Here is a 23,870-nt window from a genome sequence, read left to right on the forward strand (position 1 = left end):
CAATCAGAATGACCAGCAGGTTCTTGGTCACTTGTCTTACTAAGGTCCTTCTCCCCCAATTGCTCAGTTTACCAGGTAACCAGCTCTTGAAAGAGTCCTAGGTGTGCCAAACTTCTTCTATTTGAGAATTATGGAGGCCACTGTGCTCGTAGGAACCTTCAGTGCAGCAGAAATGTTATTGTAGCCTTCCCCAGATCTTAGCCTTGCAATAATAAAGGAGGCACCTGAGCTAAATTTCATGTTTGCAAAGGGTCTGAATACTTATGGCAATATGATATTTCAGTTTTTTCTTTTTAATAAATTTACAGGCATTTCTAAAATTCTGTTTTTACTTTGCCATTATGGGGTACTGAGTGTAGATCAATGAGAAAAAAATGAATTTCAACAACTGTAGAATCAGGCTGCAGCATAACAAACTTGACAAAAATGAAGGAGATCTGAATAGCTTCTGAATGCACTGTAGGTTGATAGAGTCATGTGCTATTCCTCTTAAAATCAAAAATCCTACAGTCGCTTTCTCTGCAACATTCCTGCTATTTCATTTCCTCAGCTAAATCTTCTCTGTTGGTTGGAGCCAGGATTAGCTCATTCTCTTGGGCCATCCTCCATTTTCACAAGGAGAAAGTTGTCAGCAACCTAAATCACAAAGAACCATGCTTGGAAGAATTTGTCTCTCAACATATATCAGGATAATTAAACTCTCCCTCAATACTACTTCATGTCTCCATGAATGAGCTTTGGGGCTCATTCTTCCAAAGCTCTTATGAATTGTGCTCTTTTGTTCTAGAGAAGCATGCAAAAATGAAATAGCAATTGTCAGAAAACATGATCTTAAAAATCAAATGCTTAACATGATCTTAAAAATCAAGTGCTGTTGACAAAACTTAATATGTTGCTGTTAAACAAAACATTATGATGCTGTTGAAAAAACATAATATAATGTAATAACTGATAACGAGCAAATTAAAAATTGTTTCATAACTTTTACTCTCAATTGTATAAAATGCAGGCTTTAGATAAGTAAAAAATAGATGAGTATTTGTTAAGACAACATTTGCCAAAACTTTCACAAACTCAGAGACAATTTATGAATGAACCAATAACTACCTTTGAAATATCAGAAGCTATAAGGAAAATGAAACAGGTGAAGCTCCTGGCCCAGACAGGCTTACAAGTCAATACTATAAATATTTTGAAGACAAGCTCCTTCAGACATTAAAGGATATAATGAATTATATTTTATAGGGGGGAATGATACCCCCAATTTGGAAAGAAGCTAATATTGTGTTGCTACTGAAGGAGGGTCAGGATGTCATGATGATAAAGATTATAGGCCGATTTCACTATTAAATAAGGATTATAAATTATTTGCTGTAGTTTTGGCAGAAAGATTTTAAAAAGCTTTACAGGTATATATATATTCATGATGATTAATTTGGATTTCTGCCAAAAAGACAATTAAGGAATAACGTGAGGACTGTTTTGAATATTATAGAATACTTACAGTATAATAATGAACAACAGGCAGCTTTAATATTCTTAGATGCAGAAAAGGCCTTTGACAACTTAAATTGGGCCTTTATGTTTAAAGCCCTGGAAGAAATGGATTTTGGTGGGAATTTTATCCAAGGGGTCAAAGCTGTTTATACATCACAGCAAGCAAAAATTGTTATTAATTAAAATTAATTAATTTTAATTAATTAAAATTAAAATTAACTAATGGATGCAAAATCCGAAAGAGTCCAAGACAAGAATGTCCTTTGTGTCCTTTGCTGTTTATCCTGGTGTTGGAAGTTTTGAGTAGCGATATAAGGCAAGATGAGAAAATAAGAAAATTGGGTTCAAATGTACACATGGGTATTTGTATGCAGATGTATACAACAATACAAAAATTTTAAAAAGCTAATGTTCAGTTGAAACTAGAACTGCTTTTCCTGGGATTAATGAACAGTTAGAAAAGGGACATATAAGATTATTTTTATGTAAGAATACCACTTCAAGACTATCACATGCACTCCTTAATGGAATGAATCTTTATATTACCTGTATATGTTTATGTATACAGTATAAGGCACATTCTCTTATGGATCAGTGTCTTATTCAATTGATTGCCAATGTAAACAGAGAACGGGAAAATTTTTGAGATTCACTGTATTGGATCCAGAAGTTTTCATTCTTTCCAACTAATATATAATGTATCAAGATTTGCAGATTATGTTGGATAATGAAATACTTAATGAACAATAAAGGAATCTCATGAATTTGAATAAAAACACTAACATTTAAATAAACAACCCAATCATATGCATGTTTATTTGGAAGTCAACCCATCCATCAAACAGAGTTTACTCACAAATAAATTTGCATAGGATTTATGAAAGTGCAAATTTATGCTCATGTGGGACAAAGTGTTCTAACATTACATATTTCAAAATTACTTATTCAAAGGTAGGCAACCTGGAGTTTTCCAGGTGTTTTGGACTGAAATTCTCCAAATATTTAACATGCTGGTTGGGAATTCATGGAGTTATGATCTAAAACATCTGGAAGGCATAGAATTATCTACACTTAAATATTTATTGATGGGTCTGGACTCAGTTGGGTTAATCAGATGATCATTTTAGCTTAAAAAAATCAGGCATCCAAAGTGAGATTCCCAGTAACATGAATAATTTGTGATTACCCTCATTCTATCTCCTCTCTCACCACCAAATGTAAAATTGAGTTTATAATCATTGTAGCCATTTCTTATTTTTATTTATAGTGTTAAAAAAATTCAAGTGTTAAACAGTCAAGAGTTCTAACATCCAGACAATCCAGAGCAAAATTTTACAATCTTTTTTATGACAAAGTAGCAGCTTTTCTACTGGACCTTGTTAGGCATTAGGAACAAAGGATTTAAAATACTTTATTGCTAAAAAGTAAATGAATACACTGGCAACTGTATTTTGTCTTTTCAGTTCTAGGTTCTCCATGCATCCAATTTATAGTATTTGAAATGCAAAGGACATGCAAAGTGAAAATAGAGAACGAAAGAGGCAGGCCTTAATGTCAAAAAGAGGCTCCACAGGAAACTGAAAAGAGCCATTTTCTCTGTTTCAGGGAAGTTTTCTTGCCACCTACAACCAGAAAGTTCTTTAGCTCATCAACCAGGATACCTGGTGGCTTTATTTTTAAATGGAAAGTTCTTGTGAAATGCTCAAATGTTACATTTACAACCATCTTTACAAAATGGAGCACACAAAACAGCATTGTCTTTGATGTTTCTTTCCATGGGAAGAAGACTGAGGCAAGGTTAGCATGCTGGTGACACTATCTCAGGAGAAGGAACAAGAAAGGAGAGATAGAACTTGATGGCATACTTAAGAGACATCTAGATCACTGGAGGCTTTTGAAACCCTTTCTCAACAGCACCTTGTATGTCTTGTATGTTCCATGATGGAGGATCATGTTTTTTTGATGATCAAACTGTGGTCAGAATTTGGAGGACATTTTTGTTCTGTGCATGCACAGCAGTGGCTTGTATCATTACTAAACAGCTAAAGGTTATCTCTAGAAATGGTGTCAAAACAGATTTTAGGAGCAGCATTACTTGAACTAGTATTATTTAATGATTTGCAATGTTTGGTTTTGTGGGTGGTAGTGGTATCTTGATCAGAGACCTCTTGAGGATCAGAAATACATTGGAAGGGCTATAGATACTGTGTAATCCTCTTTCCTTTCTTCTCCACCCATTTTTTTGTTTATTGTTTGCCTTATCAGAGAAATCAATTTTTACTTACCAGTATGTAATATTTTCCCTGCTAGGGAAAAATATTTATAAAAACATTGAAACATACGTCTATGCGCACATGTGCAGGAGGGAAAGGAAATGGGAAAGACCGAGAGCATGTTACTTTAGCAACACTAGATAATTAATCTCTAGGTATCGAGGAATTTAAAAGGGTACTGTTCAAATAGAAAAATGCTGACTGGAATATTTTATAACAAATTATCCTGAACATAAAGCCTGTGTTTCAAGAATGTTTAAACATAATATTCAGTGTGGACTCTGGCATTCACATACAGCAAAAAGGCACCACAATATTTTTTAATGATTTGTAGTCAAAAATTGGCCCATCTTTTAAAATGTTTTTGTTAGTTTCTGTTTTTCTGAGAAGCTGTAAATCAAGATGTTACATATAAATAGATTCCTTACAAAAAGGTCTTTGCCATTAGCTCTTATAAGACATTGTTGCTAAAATGAAAATAAAACATTTCATTTGTTATATTTTTGCATTTTTTTATATAAAATAAAAATTTGTCTTTTCTGTCATGTTATCTTCCTCAGCACTGATGTATTCATGGAAGTGGACATGAGGAAGAGTGTGTAACACCTAAGGTGGTGCAAAACCTTGGCTGGATCTGGTGTGTGTTTGTTGGCTTTCACCCTGTGCGTTGAATCTGCTGAAAGAAGAGAAAGTTCTGTTGTCAGCTGAGCAGTACAAATCTGTGTCCATTGCCTCCATGTTCCGATTGCTTAAGAAAGGGGTGCTCTCAGCTATCAGCTCCTCATCAGACTCACTGTATGAGGCGCTGCTGACTGAAAAGGAATCTCTAAGCATTCTGCCTCTGTGAGACAGGTGGCCATTCAGTTTAGATCTCCTCCACCGCCTGTTGCCGCTGCCTGTTCTCTTTGGCTGTTCTAGTGCAGTGATGTACTCATGGGTTGTCTCGTATTCATCATCCTCTGTAATGCGGAAGGGACTGGAGGGCAAGCTCCCTGTGCTCTCGTTCAGATAGTTCCTTCTTTGGTAGTAAGTATCATACCTCTGTGTATCTTGACAGGGGGCTTGGTACCTTCTTAGCAATGGCTGTTGCTCCTCCACTTGGAAATTAATGGATGCAGCCGGGGGAAGTGAGACAGCATGAGCAGAATTAGGAGAAGTTATTTCAAAAGTGGGCATGTGGGTTGAAGCTGAGCAATGGAAGTCAACAGGGGACAGGCGTGCTGGGGTGGTCAAGGCAGAGACATATCTAGAAAAAGAAACAATGGCATTGGTATCCAGCTTAAATATTAGAACAAAAGTCTGAGTCTTTCATTCCTATAAACTTTTCCATTCCTATAAACACTTTGATCAGGATAAAATAAAAGAAAGGGAATTTTCTCTGAGATTGAAGTAGATTCACCGAATAGAATATGATTTTTTTCACAGAGAAGGGGGAAGTCTACTGATCAGACATGGTTTTTTCACTCTAAAATAAGAGCTGGAAAGAAGCAGAATTACACAGGGTTATGATAGACATTAGGGTTACTTAATAAAATGTCTGACTTATTCATGGAGCCAGCTGGTAATTTAAATTGGGTATCTGGCAATGTTAAAAAATCTGATACACTGAAGTACCTGAAAATCCTCAATATGGTTTCTCTTGGGATGAATTAGCTACAATGCTAAATGTGCCGGAACAAAAGTCCAGACAAACAGATGGCTCACCTATTACCAGGATACAGTGAATGGTCACCAGCCTTGGGCAAAGTACATATCCAAAGGTTATGTACTTGGGAATGCTTTGTGAGAATAAACGTATACAACATGACAATGATCATGGTTGTATTAATGTTTTCTTTTCTTTTTTTCTTGTTTGTTTTTATGATATTTTGATGCTGATCCGTGATCATAGATAAAAATATCTGTTCTCTCTCCCACTGACCTGGAATATTTATATACTGTGTGTGCTTTTTTTTTTTTTTACTTGTATGCAGTTACCTTCTTATCAGTTTTTATTATTCATAATTACTTTTATGCCAGATTTCCTTGTAATATGGAATACCATTTTTATTTACAGTCACCCAAATAGCAAAAACCAGTAAAATCAAAATGAAAACAGCCGAATCACTAAAGGAAAAGAGAAAGTTAGTTTAACTCTAATGCATACCTGCTATGAAGAACAAAAGCTTACTCACTTATCAGAGTAACAAGGCAGGCTGGGTTAAACATCAATTTAATGAGTAACTAAAAATAGTCACCCAGACCTGAGCCTCTGCCCTCATGATGCTCAAATCCAGTCTTAAAGCTACATTAGAATCACATTTGGGCACTTGCAAAATTGCTCTCAAAATTGTTGATTGTAGTTTCCATGCTGAAACTCAGTTGGAATAAGGGTCATTTGCACAATATATAATAACTGTACCATTATTTCTGCCTCAAATAGTTTTAATGTGACAAGGATATAATGTCTTCCTTTGGAGCAAAAAAGGGTTAAAGCGGCCACAGAAGCTATCTGTGCCACTTAGGTTATATAATCTAAATGTACATTTCTCCACCCACGTGAGTCTAACATTATCCATAAGTCATTAGGAATAATATATTATGTAAGTTGTTTGTTGAAGTATAAAATACCAAATCGTTAAACTAGATTTTAACTACTTACTATTATATTAGGTGACTAGTTCTCAGTATTAATAAATGTACTTCATTGGACTATTTAAGTCTTTTACAAGATTATGTGTATTGATAGTTGATAATTATATGGCATATACGCATTGGCAAGAATATTTGATATTCAGTCAATTATTCTTGCCACTCCATATATGCCATTTTCTCATAAATGGAAATCATTTTATTTTGAATATGTCCAGGTATCAAAGTCAATGCAAGTATCTATTTCAGACCACTCTCCACTGAAGTTTATAGTTTTATTTCATAATATAATTGAATACTGTTTTAAATAGATCACTATAGCACAATCATGTATTTACAAAACAGATGGAACATTTTATTTCAAACGTTTTATTTCAAAAGCAATTCAGTTGCATTTTACTGTATGCTTTATATATACTGTATACTGCAGGTATGCCTTTTAGATAAAGAATCAACACTGACTGAAAATTATGTCATGTTCCTTTATGGTCAGTAATACTTCCATAGTTTTCAATGGTTTTGCTATTGTTGTATTGTTTGATTCTTTGTCATCTTAACTGATGCTTTATCAATATTTGTATAATATTAAAAATAATGATTTGAAGTTTTTATTTTTGTTGTTAATGTTGTTAACACTATTACTGCATGTTTGTTTAATAAAACATAACAATGACAAAAAAACCCCAAAGTGATTTGAATTCAAGATAAAGAAACCTGATCCACACTTTCAGGGTTGTTGTTTTTTTCCAGATCATCAACCCCCCCCCCCAAGTAATACCATGCTCTTATTATGCTCTTATACCTTACTGGCAGGTAGGGAGGGGTAGGAAAGAGATGGAAGGAGAGACTGAGATTCCAATTAGAGAATCTCTTTTTCCTTTTCACTTCTAATCATTTCAGGGACGCCAATACAAAGAAATGACAAAAAGTATTTTAGTGGTGTCTGTGTCTGGCAGCAGGAAGAATACTTTGGCCAATTCTTTTCTTGCCAGATGCTGGGTTTTGATTATATCTAAAACAAACTCTATACTCATTAGAGCCCCACTATACTGAGCCATTTTTGTAAGAATATGTGTTTTACTAGAAATGCAGCTGGACAAGAAAAGAACTGGCCAATAAAATTAATCTGGGTAGAGAAAGACATTATCAGACTTAATTTTGAGCTGACCTGCATATAAATAATTTTTAAGGTGAATGAAAGAGAATCTGCTAAGCTAAAATATAAAGGACTGGATTTGGTAATAATAAAGGAAAGAAATGACTGGATTATATATTTCAGGAAGATTTAGCATCTGTTTAAGCAGTTCTACAAAGGTAAACATCAGTTTATTTTTTATTCTTTGTGATATCAATTTATGTAGCCCCCCATCTCACAATAGTAACTTTGGGTAGTGCATGCAGAGTTAATACCAGACAAACATTCATAAATACATAAAATGGTCAAAAACAAAAGTCCAATCATTAAAAAGACAAACTTACAGTGAAAGGCAAGACATACGCCTGAGGGAACACACAAGTTTTTAAGGATTTCTGAAACGCTAATTTATCTGAACTTTTACCATAATTATTATATGTCAATCTGGCATTGAGAGAAGCAGGAATGTCTTCTAGTTCCCTTACTTTTAAAAATGTAAATATTTCTTGGTTGTTTGCTACACAATATTTCTTTCTTCCATTGCATTTTGTTTTGCCATGTGCTAGTGAGTAAAGACATTTGTTGCTGATAAAAGTTGTATTGAAAAAAAATACAATTTAGGATTTTACTTAAAGAAAAGCTTATGTACTGCAAAGCATAACAAAATAACAGAGTTGGAGGTCTTCTAGTCCAACCCCCTGAAGAAAAACATTATTCTCAATTATGTTAAACAATGAAACAACACTTTTTGGAAAGTGGCCTAAGTGGTCTGACTCAGGTTTTGGTTCAGAGCAATGCAAACCATTTAATATTGAGGTATTTGTTTTTATCAGGCATGTCAATTTAGATCATACTAAGTGGTTGCAGCAAAGATACTGGGGATAGGTTTTACATTTCTTCTACCCGAAGAGTTATTTTAAAAGGTAGTTTTAGATAATTTCCAGAATCTGGATGAGGATATTTAGAATTCTGCTATACGCAGCCTTTGAGATAAACTCTTCCTTCAGAAAATAATATTTGAGCATTTTTATTTATGTATTAAGCCACACATCTCCTCAAAGTGACTTTATGTGGCACATGAGTATAAAACCGCCACAACTGTTAACAAAAAACAAGCAATTTAATCAGAGCAACTCTAATAATTATCATTTAGAAACAGATCCTCAAGAAGCTGAGGAAGTTAAGTCAACGATGGGCTTTCTGATCATAGTTTGATTTATTGCTTACCTTATATAAATTTACAACCTATACTTATCCATCTTCTCAATTCCCTTTTTTTTTTTTTTTTTGCCTTCTCTCCCCTTCTTGTCTTATGCTGTATTAGAGACTGGCCATTATTTGCGACTTCAGTATAAAAGCAATGAAGTATTGTTTTGACAGGCCATTTTAGGGGGAGGAGGTACTGTTATTCTGGAAGTTCCATTAAACATGAGGCTATGCCGTTTACATCAATTTATGTCATTTATAGGATTAAGCAAGTGCATAAATGATACAAACTGATGCAATTGACAGAAACCATTGCAAATGTTGTAAAAGCAAGGTAAAAATCACACAAATGTCACTGCCCCATCCAAACTACTTTGGATACAGAGGGAGATATCCAGATGAAAATCTGAACTTATTGCACTCAGAGTCTGCTTAGTGGAGGGGCTGTTAAATTCAGGTTTCCTTGTATAAATGATAATAACAGCAACAGAAAATGAGACCTCTCACTATGTGGTGAGTCTCGAAGGGAATCCACAGAATCTCTGTGCTGCATCATTGGCCTCCTCTGTTCCTCAATGGAGTATGATGCTTCCCGTCGAGCATGAGCTTCCATACAGGCAGGACTGTTGCACTTGCTGGTTCCCACAGAAGACAACATCATCCCAGACTGACAATCAGAAGTGAGGCTTTCTGTGCGGTCCAAGCTCCAGGTGTGGCTTTCATGTCTGCAAGTTAAGCCAAATGATAAAGAACTATTGGACAAGGATAGAAATAGATCTTTCCTAAACCTAACTACTTGCTAAACTGGACTCATCTTTCCAAGTAAAGTTCCTAAGCCATACTTGTAAGGTATGGGTGCATAAAATTATGAGTGCATAAAATTATAAAGGAATAAGGCAATCTGTGACCTGTTGCATCATTGTTTCAGAGATATTTCCTTAACAGATTTTTCAATGCCTTCAACAATGGCAGAGCTTTTAATGTACTACTTTCACTGGAAAAGTTCTTAAAAATTCACAGAGATATTCAGAGAGGTATCTTCCAAGAAAATAGCACATCACAATCAAACATCAGGAGTTGACCACAGAAAATGTTTTGTGACATTAGGTCATAAAATGCTTTATGATAATTCTTATATCATAAAATGTTTTATAAAATTTGCCAAATTTTATAGGTCCTGGATTTTGGATGCATTTTGTAAGTTGCTCCTTGGTTCAAAAATTCTTGCTCAATGATGCACCGTTTCACCCAGTTAAAAGTTACAAACATGAGACTTTTAGTAGTTTAGTAGTAGATTTGTATAACATTTTTAAGTTTATATTATAATTAATATCTAAAATGATGAAAGTGTACATTATATGACAATCAAGGATAAGCTAAAATTTTCAGAGGTCATTATTCTCTTGAACCAGAAACCTAGTACTTGGAATTTGACAACTGGACAAGATAAAAATGGATTCTCCATGTCCTTACAACGGCTAAAAGACTGATACTGTAGCATTGGAAAGCTAAATCTATAGCCCCTTTCATTCAATGGATTGAAATGGCTTTAGCACTTGCCACCTATTTTAGCAAGCTGCTTGTAGATGTAGACTCTGTATGGACAAATATAATTTATTTATTTATTATAATTATCCCACCTTTCTTACATTATACATAGTATAATGAAGTATAATAAAATATGGAACTTATTTATAAAAATACAATATATTAGAAACATGATAGTTATAAAAATGTACTAGAAATATATGCATGCTTGATGGTAATTACATTAGATAAGTATTGTAGAATTGTAACTATTTACCATTGAAATGATAGGTTTTACTTTTTTCTTTGTATTTTTCACTTTCTAAAAAGCACACTGTCTTTTTCTTTTCTTTGACAATTTATGCATTTTTTATCATAATTATCATGATAAAATTATGGTTTTTTGTCATTATTTCACTGTTTACAAATTTCACTTAGGTTCATCTATTTGAAAGCTTTGATTTAAAGGCTTTATTTAAATCAGTATCTAATGAATTTTCCATTTTTTCACAAACATTGTGTAGGACATTTGTCTATCAAACAGCAATACACAAATACAGAATACTCATATAGTAAAGGCCAGTGGTACAGTCAGCTCATTTTAGAGCTTCCTATTTTTTTTAATGAAGACCTACTGTGGACTTAATGATTTAATGGACATATAGATAAATGAAACTCACCAGTATCAAGATGAGATGAAGCTGATATAATTGAGGTTGAGTAGTAGAAAAGAAAGAGAAGACTCAATTTCTTAAGCTTATCATAACTAGGCTGCTAAATACTGGACAAAAGCTACTACATGGCAGGAAAGAGTTATACCTTTCTGTATTTCCTTCTATCAAGCATTCTCTACGTCTCTTTATTACTAAAGTTAAACTACTGCAGTGCCCTAATGCTTGTATGTTTTAATGTTGTCTTCTCTTGAGTTTATTTTTGCTTTTGTTTCTGCCTCATATATTCTGCAAATGGAAAGGTTGGCTATAGATAGAATTAAAATAAGTTAAAATGATGGCTGAATTGAGAGATTTGGGAGGTCCAAGTTATACAGTATGTGAAGTTCCTAAATACATTTACAGAAGAAGTTTTGTGCATCATTATTTAAATGGTTCTCTGATCATATCTATCCCAAAGCGGTTAAAAAAAAATCTGAGCTATTAAATATTCCACTCATACCTTTGGCTTGAAGTTGGAGTTCCTGTGGAAGAGGGATGTGATGGTGAACAGGAATGGCTCCCTGAAAAGGTGGTCTCTATTTCTCTTCTTATGACATGCTCAGTAGCAGGAACATTTTTAGATATATACTGGGGAAAAGACACAAGTTCATAGATATTAATCCTTTTTCACTTTTGGGACTTTGTTGCACAAAGACTAAAGACCTAAGGAAGACATTAAAGCAGCCACCCAAAGCCTTCACATTGTCAGATTGCTTCACAGCTTCAAGAAATGAAGCAGCACTTAAAAGATGAAATGATTTTACAGGTTATTTGGTATGTTGTGATCCCTCTTCAGATAATGTTAAGAGCCCAATCCAAGGGCAGCTTTCTCACTGAGAGGCTGCACATTTGTCAGTAGTTGAGGTTGATGCCTCTGGTACTATAAAGATTCATGAAATTCTCCTGCAAATGTATTTGTCTCCCCAATTCTGATCATAATTGTACTGAGTGGCAGAAGATGGCTTGAGTTATCTTTGGGAAAGGTAAGGAAAGAAAAAGAGGGTGGGGGAATGAAGAAGAGGAAGGGGAAGGGAATTGTAAACGGAGGATGGAAGAATGGGTCTAAACAGGGTTCTGCTTTTTATGCTTTTTCAGGAGGCTTTACACAGGGAATTAAGAAATGTTACTCACATCAGCCATCTGAATTTCCTCAGGGTCCAGCCGAGGATGGCTAGGGCCATTCGCTAGATTCCTGTTCTGATGTGCTGGACACATGTTTTGCCGCAAATGATTGTGCATCCGATTTCTCTGTTTTCTGAAGAATAAGTACATTGTAAGGTATTCATATTGGAACAATGGACCAGTTTTACTCTAATGGACTATATAATCCTGTCAAGCTGGGGACCATAGACTGAATGGTTTGGCTGGAAAATAGTTTTGATGCTTTTCTACTTTTGGTCTTGATTTCCTAAATTGGAGTTTTAGTTTTGATATAGAGAAAGTTTTCATTCTGTAATTCACGTATCACTCCTAATTTTCTGTTTAATAGTAATTTTTAATATCTTTAAACAATAAATATATGACGAAAAAAGATACTGAAAGTATAAAGTTAAAAATAATAATTAAACCATAGAAAAATATATAAGGTTGGATCTTATTCTGAAATATATAATTATTTTCTAGCCATATTGATAAATTTAGTTGTATCAGAATTCCACTAATCTCTAAAGAAGTTAATGCCCAATGATCTTTTACTGTTAATAGTCCATAAACCTAGTGCCTCTATATTTTTGCAATATTGTTTTAGCAATTGTTAGAAAAAAATTCAATTTACAATTTTCACAAATAGCACAGTAATCTTCTAACTCATAGCCTGATTTTTAAAAAATATTACATAATACAAAATTCCAGACTAATTTTGTATATATATATGCCTAAAATTACAAAGAAATTCTGTTTAGAGTCTTGACATTTCCAGTATTAAATTTATATTTTGTTATAATTTATATATAAATTAATATTGTATCAAATATACTTTTGAAACTGCATTTTAGCTTGCTTTTAATTTATTACTTGGTACAATGAAATGCTATTTTGTTTGTTTATAAATATATTCATATCTTGACTCTGTTTTTATTTATGACACCGTGTTTTCTTTTATTTTCTATTGGAGTCATTTTATAACCATAGTTTACTAATATATCTAGTTCGAAGAGCTGAAATTTCCATTTCAAATTTAGTTATGTTTCACAGCTGTTTCTACTTAGACAAAAGTTATATCACAATGATGTTATAGTTCTGAAAATACTGAAACAGAAGATGTTTCCTATCAATGTGTATGCTTAGTTCTCTATATGAAATCATATTTTGTAGAAAAAGAATGAAATGATGATCAGTCAGGTAACATAGGATTAAATTGCACATTTCATGTAAGAAATTAAGTCATTAGGAAATAGCCGACATGTAATTTTTTTTGAATCATACGGCAAATTTTAAAAGAACCTTTGTGAAACAACAGAATTTCTTTAAGTACATAAATTAATGGATGGAGCAAAGTAAATCTAGATTTTTTTCAGCCCTGAAAATAAGATTATTTTACTACATTTAACATCTTTATATTAAGGGCATGACATTGAACTTTAATTAGTTTTACAAATGTCAAAGATATTCATAACTTGGGTTGAGTTATTTTGTCAAATGAATCTTGCAATTATCTGCTACCAGTTATTGATAACAGGGGAACTCATTGTTAAAAAATTAAAATAATTTGGAAGCAAATTGTTATCATTGCAACCATTCCTAAGATCTTTGATAAGATGACAGAGTATAATATCCTTTTCTGTAAGACTGATTAATCCATTTGTTAACTTGCACAGCAATTTTAAAACTGGATGATAAATACTTCATTCTCTTATGCTTCCACTGAATATTAATACCAATATCCACTGAATATTAATAGCAAGAAACTATTCTTTAATTTCCTTAGAAGGTAATGTTAATAGCCAATTCTTCTGAGCATTTAAAATGTGTCCTAAACTACCTTTCTCCTCTTCTCTGCCAGTCTTTCTTACATATTTGTGAAATTTGGAATATCAGCACTGAAAATGGAGTGCATTTTTTTCCAAGAATGTTTGACCCTCTAAAGGCTGTTTATCAGAGGGAACATTTGCTTTGTGGAGCAGTCTCCCTCCAGAGACTGGATTTACTTCTTTGTTCTTAAACTTTTGGAAGTTGTTAAAAATTGAGCTCTTCTAGAGGACTTTTGGAGGGCAATGATCTTAACTGTCGAAAACAGTGATTATGGGATTAATATTCAAATTGCTGTTTTCCTTAATTTGGTTTAGCCTAATTTTCATGTTTTACAGATTTTAATTTAGATAATTTAGATAATCACTGTATTTTGCAATTGTTAACTATGATCACATATTTAATTGATGGGGGATTATGTAAGAATACAAAGCTGCTCTTTCTGATACAGGCTCTGTGGCGGTCATATCATTACTTCTAAGGTGAAAAAGAAAGTATTGTATAGATCCAAAGATCTTTCCCTTTTTAATCTCTGGTTTTTTTTTTAATTTGATTTATATGCCGCCCTTCTCCGAAGACTCAGGGCAGCTTACAATACGTTAAGCAATAGCCTTCATACTTTTGTATATTTATACAAAGTCAGCTTATTGCCCCCACAATCTGGGTCCTCATTTTACCTACCTTAGAAAGGATGGAAGGCTGAGTCAACCTTGAGTCTGGTGAGATTTGAACTTGCAGTAATTGCAGGCAGCTGATGTTAATAACAGTTATTAACAGTGTTTTAGTCTGCTGCGCCACCAGGGCTCCTTAATGCGGTTTACTTCCCGCATCTTGTGTAGTTTATTTATTTACTGTATTTGTACCCCACCTTTATTATTTTTTGCAAATAACTCAAGGTGGTGGAAATATCCAATAGACCTTCTTTGTCTTATTTTCCCTGTGAGCTGGGTTGAGTTGAGAGATAGTGGCTGGCCCAAAGTCACCCAGCTGTCTTTCATAGCTAAGGCAGGACTTGAACTCATGGTCTCCTGCTTTCTAGCCTGTTGCCTTAACCACTAGACTCTTGTTAAAATGGTGCATAATTTCCTTTTATTCCTTTTCTGATTTTTCCAAATACAACTGGCAATTTAATTTCAATAGGAGTCTGTGATGTGTTTTCCTGGGAATTTGTTCCTATAGCATAAGTTTATATTATATTTTCATTTATTGTAGGAGAAGAACAGGCAGAGCTAGGGAGTGGAGTTAAACACATCATCGTTTTAGAGTGTTGCCACTAAAGATCCAAGTCCAGCCCCCCTTGAATTCTATTGACCATTATCTAGCACTAATTTAGTGCTGACCATTAGTTGACTAGATTTTTGTGTATATGTTTAAATAAATCTTCTATGCTGCAACTTTACAAAGGATCCTGATTCTTTGTGCCTGACATTTATGCAGACATTTTGATGTGTGTTTCCTTAACATACAGTTTTGTACACGTTTGGATTTGTGACCAGCTTTGCAAATTTTGAAGAAGTATATATAATTGTTTTTCAAAGGATTTAACAAATTAGGAAGTTCAAAGAACATACATTTGACTTAAAATGTGAATTATATCTTTCTCAGATCTTGGTATTTTTAGGTTAATCAACATTATCATTATGTTATGGAACAGCCTCCCCAAGATATACGGATGGTCCCAACCTGGCCTTGTTGGCCTTCAGGAAAGGGGTTAAAGAGCCGGTTTTATCTCCAGGCACAGGGACCAGGAGATTGATGGAGTGGTTGATGGATGAATGTGAGTTTTATTAGGGCTGTCATTCTGTTTAGTGTTATAACTTTTAGTATATTGTGTTTTTATTTTGTTCACTTCCCAGAGTTCCTTTTTGTAGATGGTCAACTGCATAAATTTATTTAATAAAATAAATAAATGTTCCTTCTGAAAGCCTAAAAAAATTAGGCTATGAACTTAGAATTCTCACTAGAATAACATTTGTTTCAAACACTGTTTGGCAAGTCATGAAGAAATGATAATAAAGATAATCTATACATAGTATTATACTACTCTTAAACTGTATTATTTCATTGGAACTTTTACAAATTGTATTGGAATGTTTATAAATAAATTGTTACATTTCTTGTGATTTTACTTAATAATCCAATCATATTTACCAAATAATTTTACCACTTATTTGTTGCTTGTATTTCCAAAATATGTCAGTTCTACATGAAATATGAATATGAAATATGAGTTTATTTTTGCTAGGTGACCAATTTTCTGTTGCAAGGTATTAAAAAACTAAAATTTAAATTTCTTTGATTCTTAAAGCACTCAGCAATTAAGGTAACTTTTAATCCATTTTAATCATTTAATCATAAACTGCCCCTTTTTCAGATTGTTTATAAACTATGCCCATGTATTTCCAAATTGTTTTAATTCCTTTCTCTTTTTCTTTTTTAGGTCTTTCCCTTCTATTTCTTTCTTTTATTGTGTTCATTGCATTAAATTAATTTTAAAATTAATAAATAAAATCACTCACTTGGTTTTACAGTAAGCTACTACACATACTATTCCAACAACAAGCAATGCAACACAAATCCCAGTAATGGTTAAAACTCTCTTCTGATACAGCTCCTCGGCTTCTGCAAAGGACATAAAAATATTTAACAATTAATTTTGTTCTCAAATTATAATTGCATTCTGAAGATACACCTACAAGTTTCCATGGTGGAAATTGGAAGTTATCTACTTATTTTCCTGAGATAAAATGTAGAGTTTTATATCTGTTTTAATATTGATGCTCTTCTTGACTTCTATTCAAACCTTTCCGTTCTAGTCCCTGTAAAATCAAAACAAGAAAAATCTACTCTGGCTTCTTTTTTTCTGAGCCCTCTCCTGTGTGTTTTTCAGTAACCTCATACTGTATTGGGAATATTTTATATAATTTCTTAGAAGTATTCAATTACTGTTTCCTATGTATTTGGCTGAGATATTACAGAAAAATTACTGTATATTGAACCACAATGAATATATTTGTTGAGATCCGATTTTGGTTGATAGAGCAACCAAAAGACATTTTTCCTCTATTCTGCCCTGTCTGAGCTCAATTTAACGTCCCCTACTTTTAATGCCACTTTCTGGCAGTGCTGAGAAGTTTCAAAAACTGAAACACAAAATCCATGCTCAGAATACAATGGAAGAGACTATACATCATTGCCTCTTTTAATATTTTTCTTTGCTGTTTAATCGAAGGAGAAAGGGAGGGGGGGCATATGAGAATTCATGTGGCAGCCAATGTAATCCCAACATAGTCGAAGTGCATGCAGAATATAAGCTATTAAAATATGCATCTCTATTTTTGCCCTGAAGACAAGGGAGGAAAATATATTAGTGACTCTCCTAGTGGATGAGGTGAAGAAGGAAACAAGTTAAGCTAATTAAAGACATTGATGAGAAAGAATCCTTTATATCTTCTAGTTGTTTATAAAGTTCCTGCCAATTTTCTGTATTACCAAATTCATTGTGATGGAATGTCTAGCAAACCCTGGGATTAAAGAGGCAGGAATATTAGAGAAAACATTTCTTAGTCCAGGAGAGGGGAGAATGAGAAAGAGGCTTAAAGTAACTCCATCTTAGTTATGTTAGGTATAGTTTCTGGTTAATTCCTTTGGCAGGCTTTCAATATTTTGTTACATTAGATTAGTCTATTAGCAATGAAGATCATGTCAGAGGCCAAGGTTCTTGTTTCCCGAATTTGTCTGCTTCAAAGGCCTTGATACTCAGTGACAATTAATTCCTTTACTGTTCCTAGATAATGGATAGCACTTTTTAGGAACTGGCTATTCAGACTATGTATGGTTTGAAAATGATTTGGAATAAGTACTTCAGATAATATACAACTACAAGAATTAGCAATTATTTATGATTTATTAAAGCAGCCCCTCTTTATAGCTAACTGCTCTACAAGGCCAGAAAAACAAATTAGTTTAAAAATAAATAAAGAAGCAAATAAATAAAGTCAAAGTTCTAAATGAGAGCGACTGTTGAAATAGATTTAGCTTGTGTTGAAACTTCTACCTTATTCCTGCTCTGAGACTATGGGACCAGGTTACCTGTGACAATTTGAACCAGATTTGTGCAATAATGTTCCCACTGGATAGCCCCAGATGTCCCAAACACTACAGGTATAAATAGAAAGAACTGTTATGCTAGTTTCCTGGGTACAGATTTCTGATTTCATAGGCTAACTTGGTGCTAAGAAAAGATGCTTTTATTTTCCTAGACTTTTTATTTGTTTACCTATTTTAATCAGTACAGTTCCACAATTCAATATAAATAAGTGGGACCTGATTCAAAATGTACAGTGTGAAGTGCTCCTCAACATTTCCCCATTTAGAAAGGATTAGGTGGTGATGTTATGGCTATATAAAGATCCACACTATGTGTTTGCATGAATATATATTATGACACAATACATAATCTCTCAGACAAGGTGCTCTTGAAAATCTAAAATCTGACAAAGAGCTAGCTTTGGTTGTTTTGATGAATGGTCTCCCTGATGAATACATATTGGTATCTTTTAGTAGCAACATTCTGATTACCATCAGTATCAACTTATTAAAATAATTTGGTGGGCTAAGGATGAAAGCTACAATAATATGGTAATTCGAATCGTATCTCAAGAACTGTATTTTGACATTTATGCTTAACTTTCCAGCATTTAAACTGTAGTGACTTGCAAATGTTTACTGTACTCCACATGTTCTTTATTGAAGATCTTTGACTAATTAACTAATTAGTTGATGTCAGCTAGCAATATGTTTCCTTGGCATTAAATTCAAATTACACTGAATTACTGCCTGCATACAATAATTAGTTGGATGAGGCCAAGAAACTGAGAAGCCCAAGAAGCTAATTTTCCATTAATCGCCACTGAAACAGCAGCAAAGTTCCCTTAGATATATTTTAGGAGGCAGCAAAAACGAGAACTGTGATCACCTGCTAAGCTATAGGGATGGTCTACAAGTGATCTGAGAATGTCAGCTATGTGGACAATACAGTACATTTCAAATTTTGGCTATATTCTATGAATTAGAGGCTCTCTGACTGTATTATGCATCAAACATAATTCTTAAAAGAGAAGGCACATCATTTTAAAATTTGTTATATCTTGCAGTTGCTTGTGTGTAACTGTCAAATTCTTTTGTATACGTATTTTTTACTGTAAATAAGTGAAATTAAATTAAATATATTTCATTTAGAATGTACCACCTTTGTATCCCCCTTTGTATCTCCTTTCTCTCTCTTTCTCTCTCTCCCTACACATACAAACACACACAAACACACACAAACACATACACGCACACACACAGCCAAAATATAGAGGGTACCTGAATTAAACATAATTCTGTAAACATACCAATAGATTATCACTACATTTACCCAGGGCTGAAATCTACTTACCTTCCCTACCAGTTCAGAAGTGCGTGCATCACGTGTGATTTTGGACCTCTGCGCATGTGCAGAGGGTCAAAAAAGGGTTACTTCCTGGTTAAAACCAGTAAGTAATGATGTCCAGGCGGGTGGGCGGAGCTTCGCGCTGCCACCGCTACTGGTTCACCAAACCACATGCCGCCACCGCTACCAGTTTGCCTGAACTGGTGTGAACCAATAGCATTTCACCCCTGCATTTACCTTTTCTCACCTTCTCTTAAGAGCATACAGAACTCTGTCTTAAAGCATAATTAAATATTATGTGCAAACCCATATAACAGAGTTCTTATGGCTACAGAAGAGAAAAATGTGTAGTATGAAGCAGGAAAAGGAGGTTCATCCATCCATTCATCAACCCCCTCCCCTTTGCTTCTGCATCAAAAATGGGGTTCCTTCTAAGGAATCTTCATGGGCTTGCACCAAGGGGTAGGCAATACAGTAAATTGGCCAAGCTCAACAATGTGATAATCTCCAAGCAAGCCTTATCACCTCCTCCCATTGAAGAGCAGAAGGTGGAAGTAAGGTGTCTGGGAGAACTGAATATCCAAATGCTCTTATGTAAGCAGTCCATTTTTAAACATCAACAGAATATGTTTGAAAGCAGGGTGAACTCCATTTTTCTTTGAAGGCTCTTGCCCATAAAAGCAATATGAACTAGTAGCAAGATTAGCATGTAATCATGGGATTCCTGCTGATGGTTGTTATGAATTATTATGTCACAATATGAATCCAAGCTCCATTATTTGGACATATCTATACAAATAAAACAGTATTAGCCTTAAGAATCTAAAAGGAAACCCTAATTTATATTGAGAAAATTAATATTCAATGGAAAGTTAGAATCAAGTAAAGAAAAAAAAATGTCTTAACTTTAGTGCCTTTTTCTAAATTCTATTTTTACATGCTGAAATATTCCAGTATACATAAATTAAATGCAAGTACTGGAAATGAGAACTGGAAAAAGAAAATAAGACTTCTCTTCTACCCCAGCTCTACTCTGCTCTAGTATTAGCTGCCTGCTGTCAATACTGCCCCCAAATTTTATGCAGCAAGTGCCAGATATGCAACAAATTGCTACATGATGTCTACCATTTAAATAAAAGTCATATTACATCTGTAATTTGACTCTTACATATTCTCCTAAATTATATGCTTCTTTAGATGCTACTGTGTAAATTGATTCTATAATGTCAGTTGTTTTTATTTTATTCAGTCAATTCATGGGAACTGCTTTGGGTATATATGTATAGGAATGCATTGCAAATAAGTGATTGGTATATAAAAATATTAATTTATTCTAACTATTCCTAAATACATCTGGAAAATGTGATTACTCTTTTTTCATAATTAATTAAAACAGACTTATTTAATCTTGTGCCACCCTGCCATCCCCAATTCTCCCAGATAGAAAAAAATCTGTGTTAGAAAATAACATTCAAAATATACTACATTTTTATATATTGGAAATGCTTTACAAAAGTCCTGAGTCTTTGAAGCAAAATGAATTTAAGTGCAGATGAGCAATCAGAGGACTGTTTCCCACTTTTAAATCCTGCAAGCGCCATGTGTTGTTCTGGGTTACTTGTCAGTAAGGCTGTGTGGTAGCAAGGGCAAGACATTGTCTTGTTCTATGATGCTCCACTGTCATAGCTGATGATGATTGCTATAGTTCATATTATGATGTTGGGACCTCTTAGTAATTTTTAAGCAACTGGAAGATATTTCATAACTTCTGTCCTTTTCTCTGCTCACTGTGTTCTATTTAATGACACACCATCAGGAAGACTACTGCTGATTAGTGCTTTAAGGTGAGAAAAAAAAAAGGAAGATATTTCTTGGAGGTCTTAAAAACTTGTTTTGTTTTGTTTATTTTATGGACCATTAGCCATATTTTGTTCTGGCAATTTTACTATCTGTCTGTATTTCAACCTTCATGTACCTCAAATTCATTCCTTTGGAGATTAATGGAAACATCTCACAGCTATTCTTTCAGTTGCCATGGCTAGGGAAGAGAGGGAATTATTGCCATGGCCAGAAATTGGGGAGGGTGGGGGGGAGACAATCTTATCAAATTGCTAATATCAGATTGCTGTAGATTAATATATTCCCAAGGGAGAGGCAAAAGGTATTGATGAATGGTCCCTCTGGAATGAAAAAATAGATCCAGATCCTGGCAGCCCAAGTGAGCATAGGGCTGGTGTGGGAAAGGTGAAAATGGGAAAGAGGAAGAAAATGAGATGGAAGTAAAGATGGGAAATAATTTGGAGGCTGGTGAAAGTGGCATTTTCAAATATTAGCCTTCGGATGACTGATGATGTCTGTGGGAAGGATAGGGTAGGTCCTAGGACATGATAATCTTGTCTAGAGGACTTGCTATTAACTTTATAGAGGAGGAAGAGAGAAAGAACATTTTAGTGCCCCCCTAGTCTTGGGAGATATTTTGGGAGGGGGTATTTGTCACGCAGAAGGGAGGCCAACAACTGCCTTATAACTGCCCTTCCAAAGTTTGGGTTCCTTAGCAGCAATAACTGGGAAGGATTTTGTGCCTATGACCAGGGGGTCTTTCCTGCAAGAATGGCAGGTGTAGCAATAACAATAGCACTTAACTTATATATCGCTTCACAGTGCTTTATAGCCCTCTTTAAGTGGTTTACAGAGTCAGCATATTGCCCCCAACAATCTGGGTCCTCATTTTACTGACTTTGGAAGGATGGAAGGTTGAGTCAGCCTTGAGCCTGGTGATATTTGAACTGCCAAATTGAGGCAGCCGGCAGTCGTAGCCTGCGGTATTGCATTCTAACCACTGCGCCACCATGGCTCTTAACTGTAATATGTGTTAACTTGTGCAATATGGAAAAAGTGAGGGTTGTACTTACCTGTTAGCCATTCTGCTGCCCAGAAAGATTCTTTCTAGTGGGTCTGGAGCTTGTTGCCAGACTGGTTTTAGACTTTCCTTCACTACTGGTGCAGAGAAATTCAATTTCTATATGCTGGGAGGAAGTAGTCTGGAAGAGCTGAAGGGATAACCATGGCTTGCCCAAAATAATATCTTGCCCAATCACACATATGAACTTATTGTACTTCTGATCAACTGTATGATTTGGATATGAAAGACATCAAACTGAGATCTTTACTGTGATCAGATCAGTTCCTGATCCAGATGAGATTTCTCTCTATTGTTTCATGGATTTATTAAAATGATTCATTCCAGATGTGTAATAGATCCAGATGGATACTAGAGGGAAATTGTAGAATTCTCTAATGACTTAAGAGGTTGTTCCATTATCTTGTGGTATCTAGGACCTGGGAAGCAGCCAAAGACTTGATGTGATTTCCCTCAGTAGTCTGGTCTCAGGGGCTCCTTGATTTACTTAGGATCTCTGGTAAATGGAGAAGCAATAACTAGAGTACCAGTGGAGAAAGGTAAAAAGAAAATATGACCCAGCAAAGATGCACTATCTTGTTTGAACCTACATGATGATAAAAGCAGTAAAGCATTTGGTCTTTTCTGCTCTTATTACATCAGTAAGTTGACATCCAGTGGCCTTGTTTAAAATTACCTGTTTCCTGTTAAGGAAGATGGGAGGGAGATATACCACTTAGCCACTGTGCCTATCATCACAGTGTAAGTTTTTGTTGACAAAGTTACTAATGCTTGTAGACTCCCAAGAGTCCCTCTGTGATGGAAACAGGAGGTTTCTAAATTTGACCAATAAATAAATGTTGGCCATACTTTTGATATTCTGCGAACAAAATGTTTAATGGAGCAAAAGATTTACAATATTATCAGAGGCTCTTTTCATCTTGTGTAATCTGGTGAAGATGAATGCTACCACTGCTGGACCTGACCCATGACTTTCATGGCCGATTTGGGCTGTGAACTATGAATGACAAGCTGGGGTGGGACGTGGTCAATGTTTCTTTGAGGGAAGAGATGTTGAAGGAGGCAGAGGTATGTTCCATTCTCAAGAAATTCTCCCTGGACTCAACAGTTTTAGGTTATTAAAAAGGTAGTGATATAGCTACCTCAGCTACAGAGTGTTCTTGAAGAATTACCTGGATTACCTGGACCACTTTCAGTTTGGATTCAAGTATAGGCATGGTACAGACATGGCACCTGTTGCTCTGGTTGATGATGTTAATTTGAAAGTGTACCCACCCCAGTCATTTTCAACTTCTCAGTTCCATTTGATACCATCATCCATATTATACTTTTGGACCAACCCTGAATGTTGTGAGTTGGGGAATGTGTTTCAACATGATACCACTCTTATAAGACTCTGTTCATTCACATTAGAGGCCCCATTCATTAAGTAGGGGCACACCAAGTCACCCACACCAGTCATCTTCCTTCATCTCTCTAGCAACTACCATCTCCTTTTCTTTGGGTTCTGATAAGGTGGATGAGATGGGGCCTCTGTGAGGTTGGGTCTTCTGTCCCTGACTGG

General features: G+C 34.7%; 1 protein-coding gene across 1 annotated transcript in view; it reads right to left on the minus strand.

The window, feature by feature from the left end:
• Positions 1-4,376: 4,376 nt before the first annotated feature.
• The window catches only part of NRG2 (neuregulin 2), a 348,595-nt gene continuing 329,101 nt past the window's right edge, over positions 4,377-23,870 (minus strand). Inside the window, exons 7-11 of the mRNA XM_070939151.1 lie at positions 16,469-16,571; positions 12,114-12,237; positions 11,443-11,570; positions 9,243-9,467; positions 4,377-5,016 (exon numbers count right to left, since the gene is read on the minus strand). Of these exons, the coding sequence (XP_070795252.1) occupies positions 4,377-5,016; positions 9,243-9,467; positions 11,443-11,570; positions 12,114-12,237; positions 16,469-16,571 (1,220 nt within the window). The remainder of the gene's footprint in view (positions 5,017-9,242; positions 9,468-11,442; positions 11,571-12,113; positions 12,238-16,468; positions 16,572-23,870) is intronic.

This window comes from Pituophis catenifer, unplaced genomic scaffold (genome assembly GCF_029215685.1).
Source record: "Pituophis catenifer annectens isolate HBS135680 unplaced genomic scaffold, rPitCat1.0.hap2 SCAF_3, whole genome shotgun sequence".
NCBI classification, from domain to species: domain Eukaryota; kingdom Metazoa; phylum Chordata; class Lepidosauria; order Squamata; family Colubridae; genus Pituophis; species Pituophis catenifer.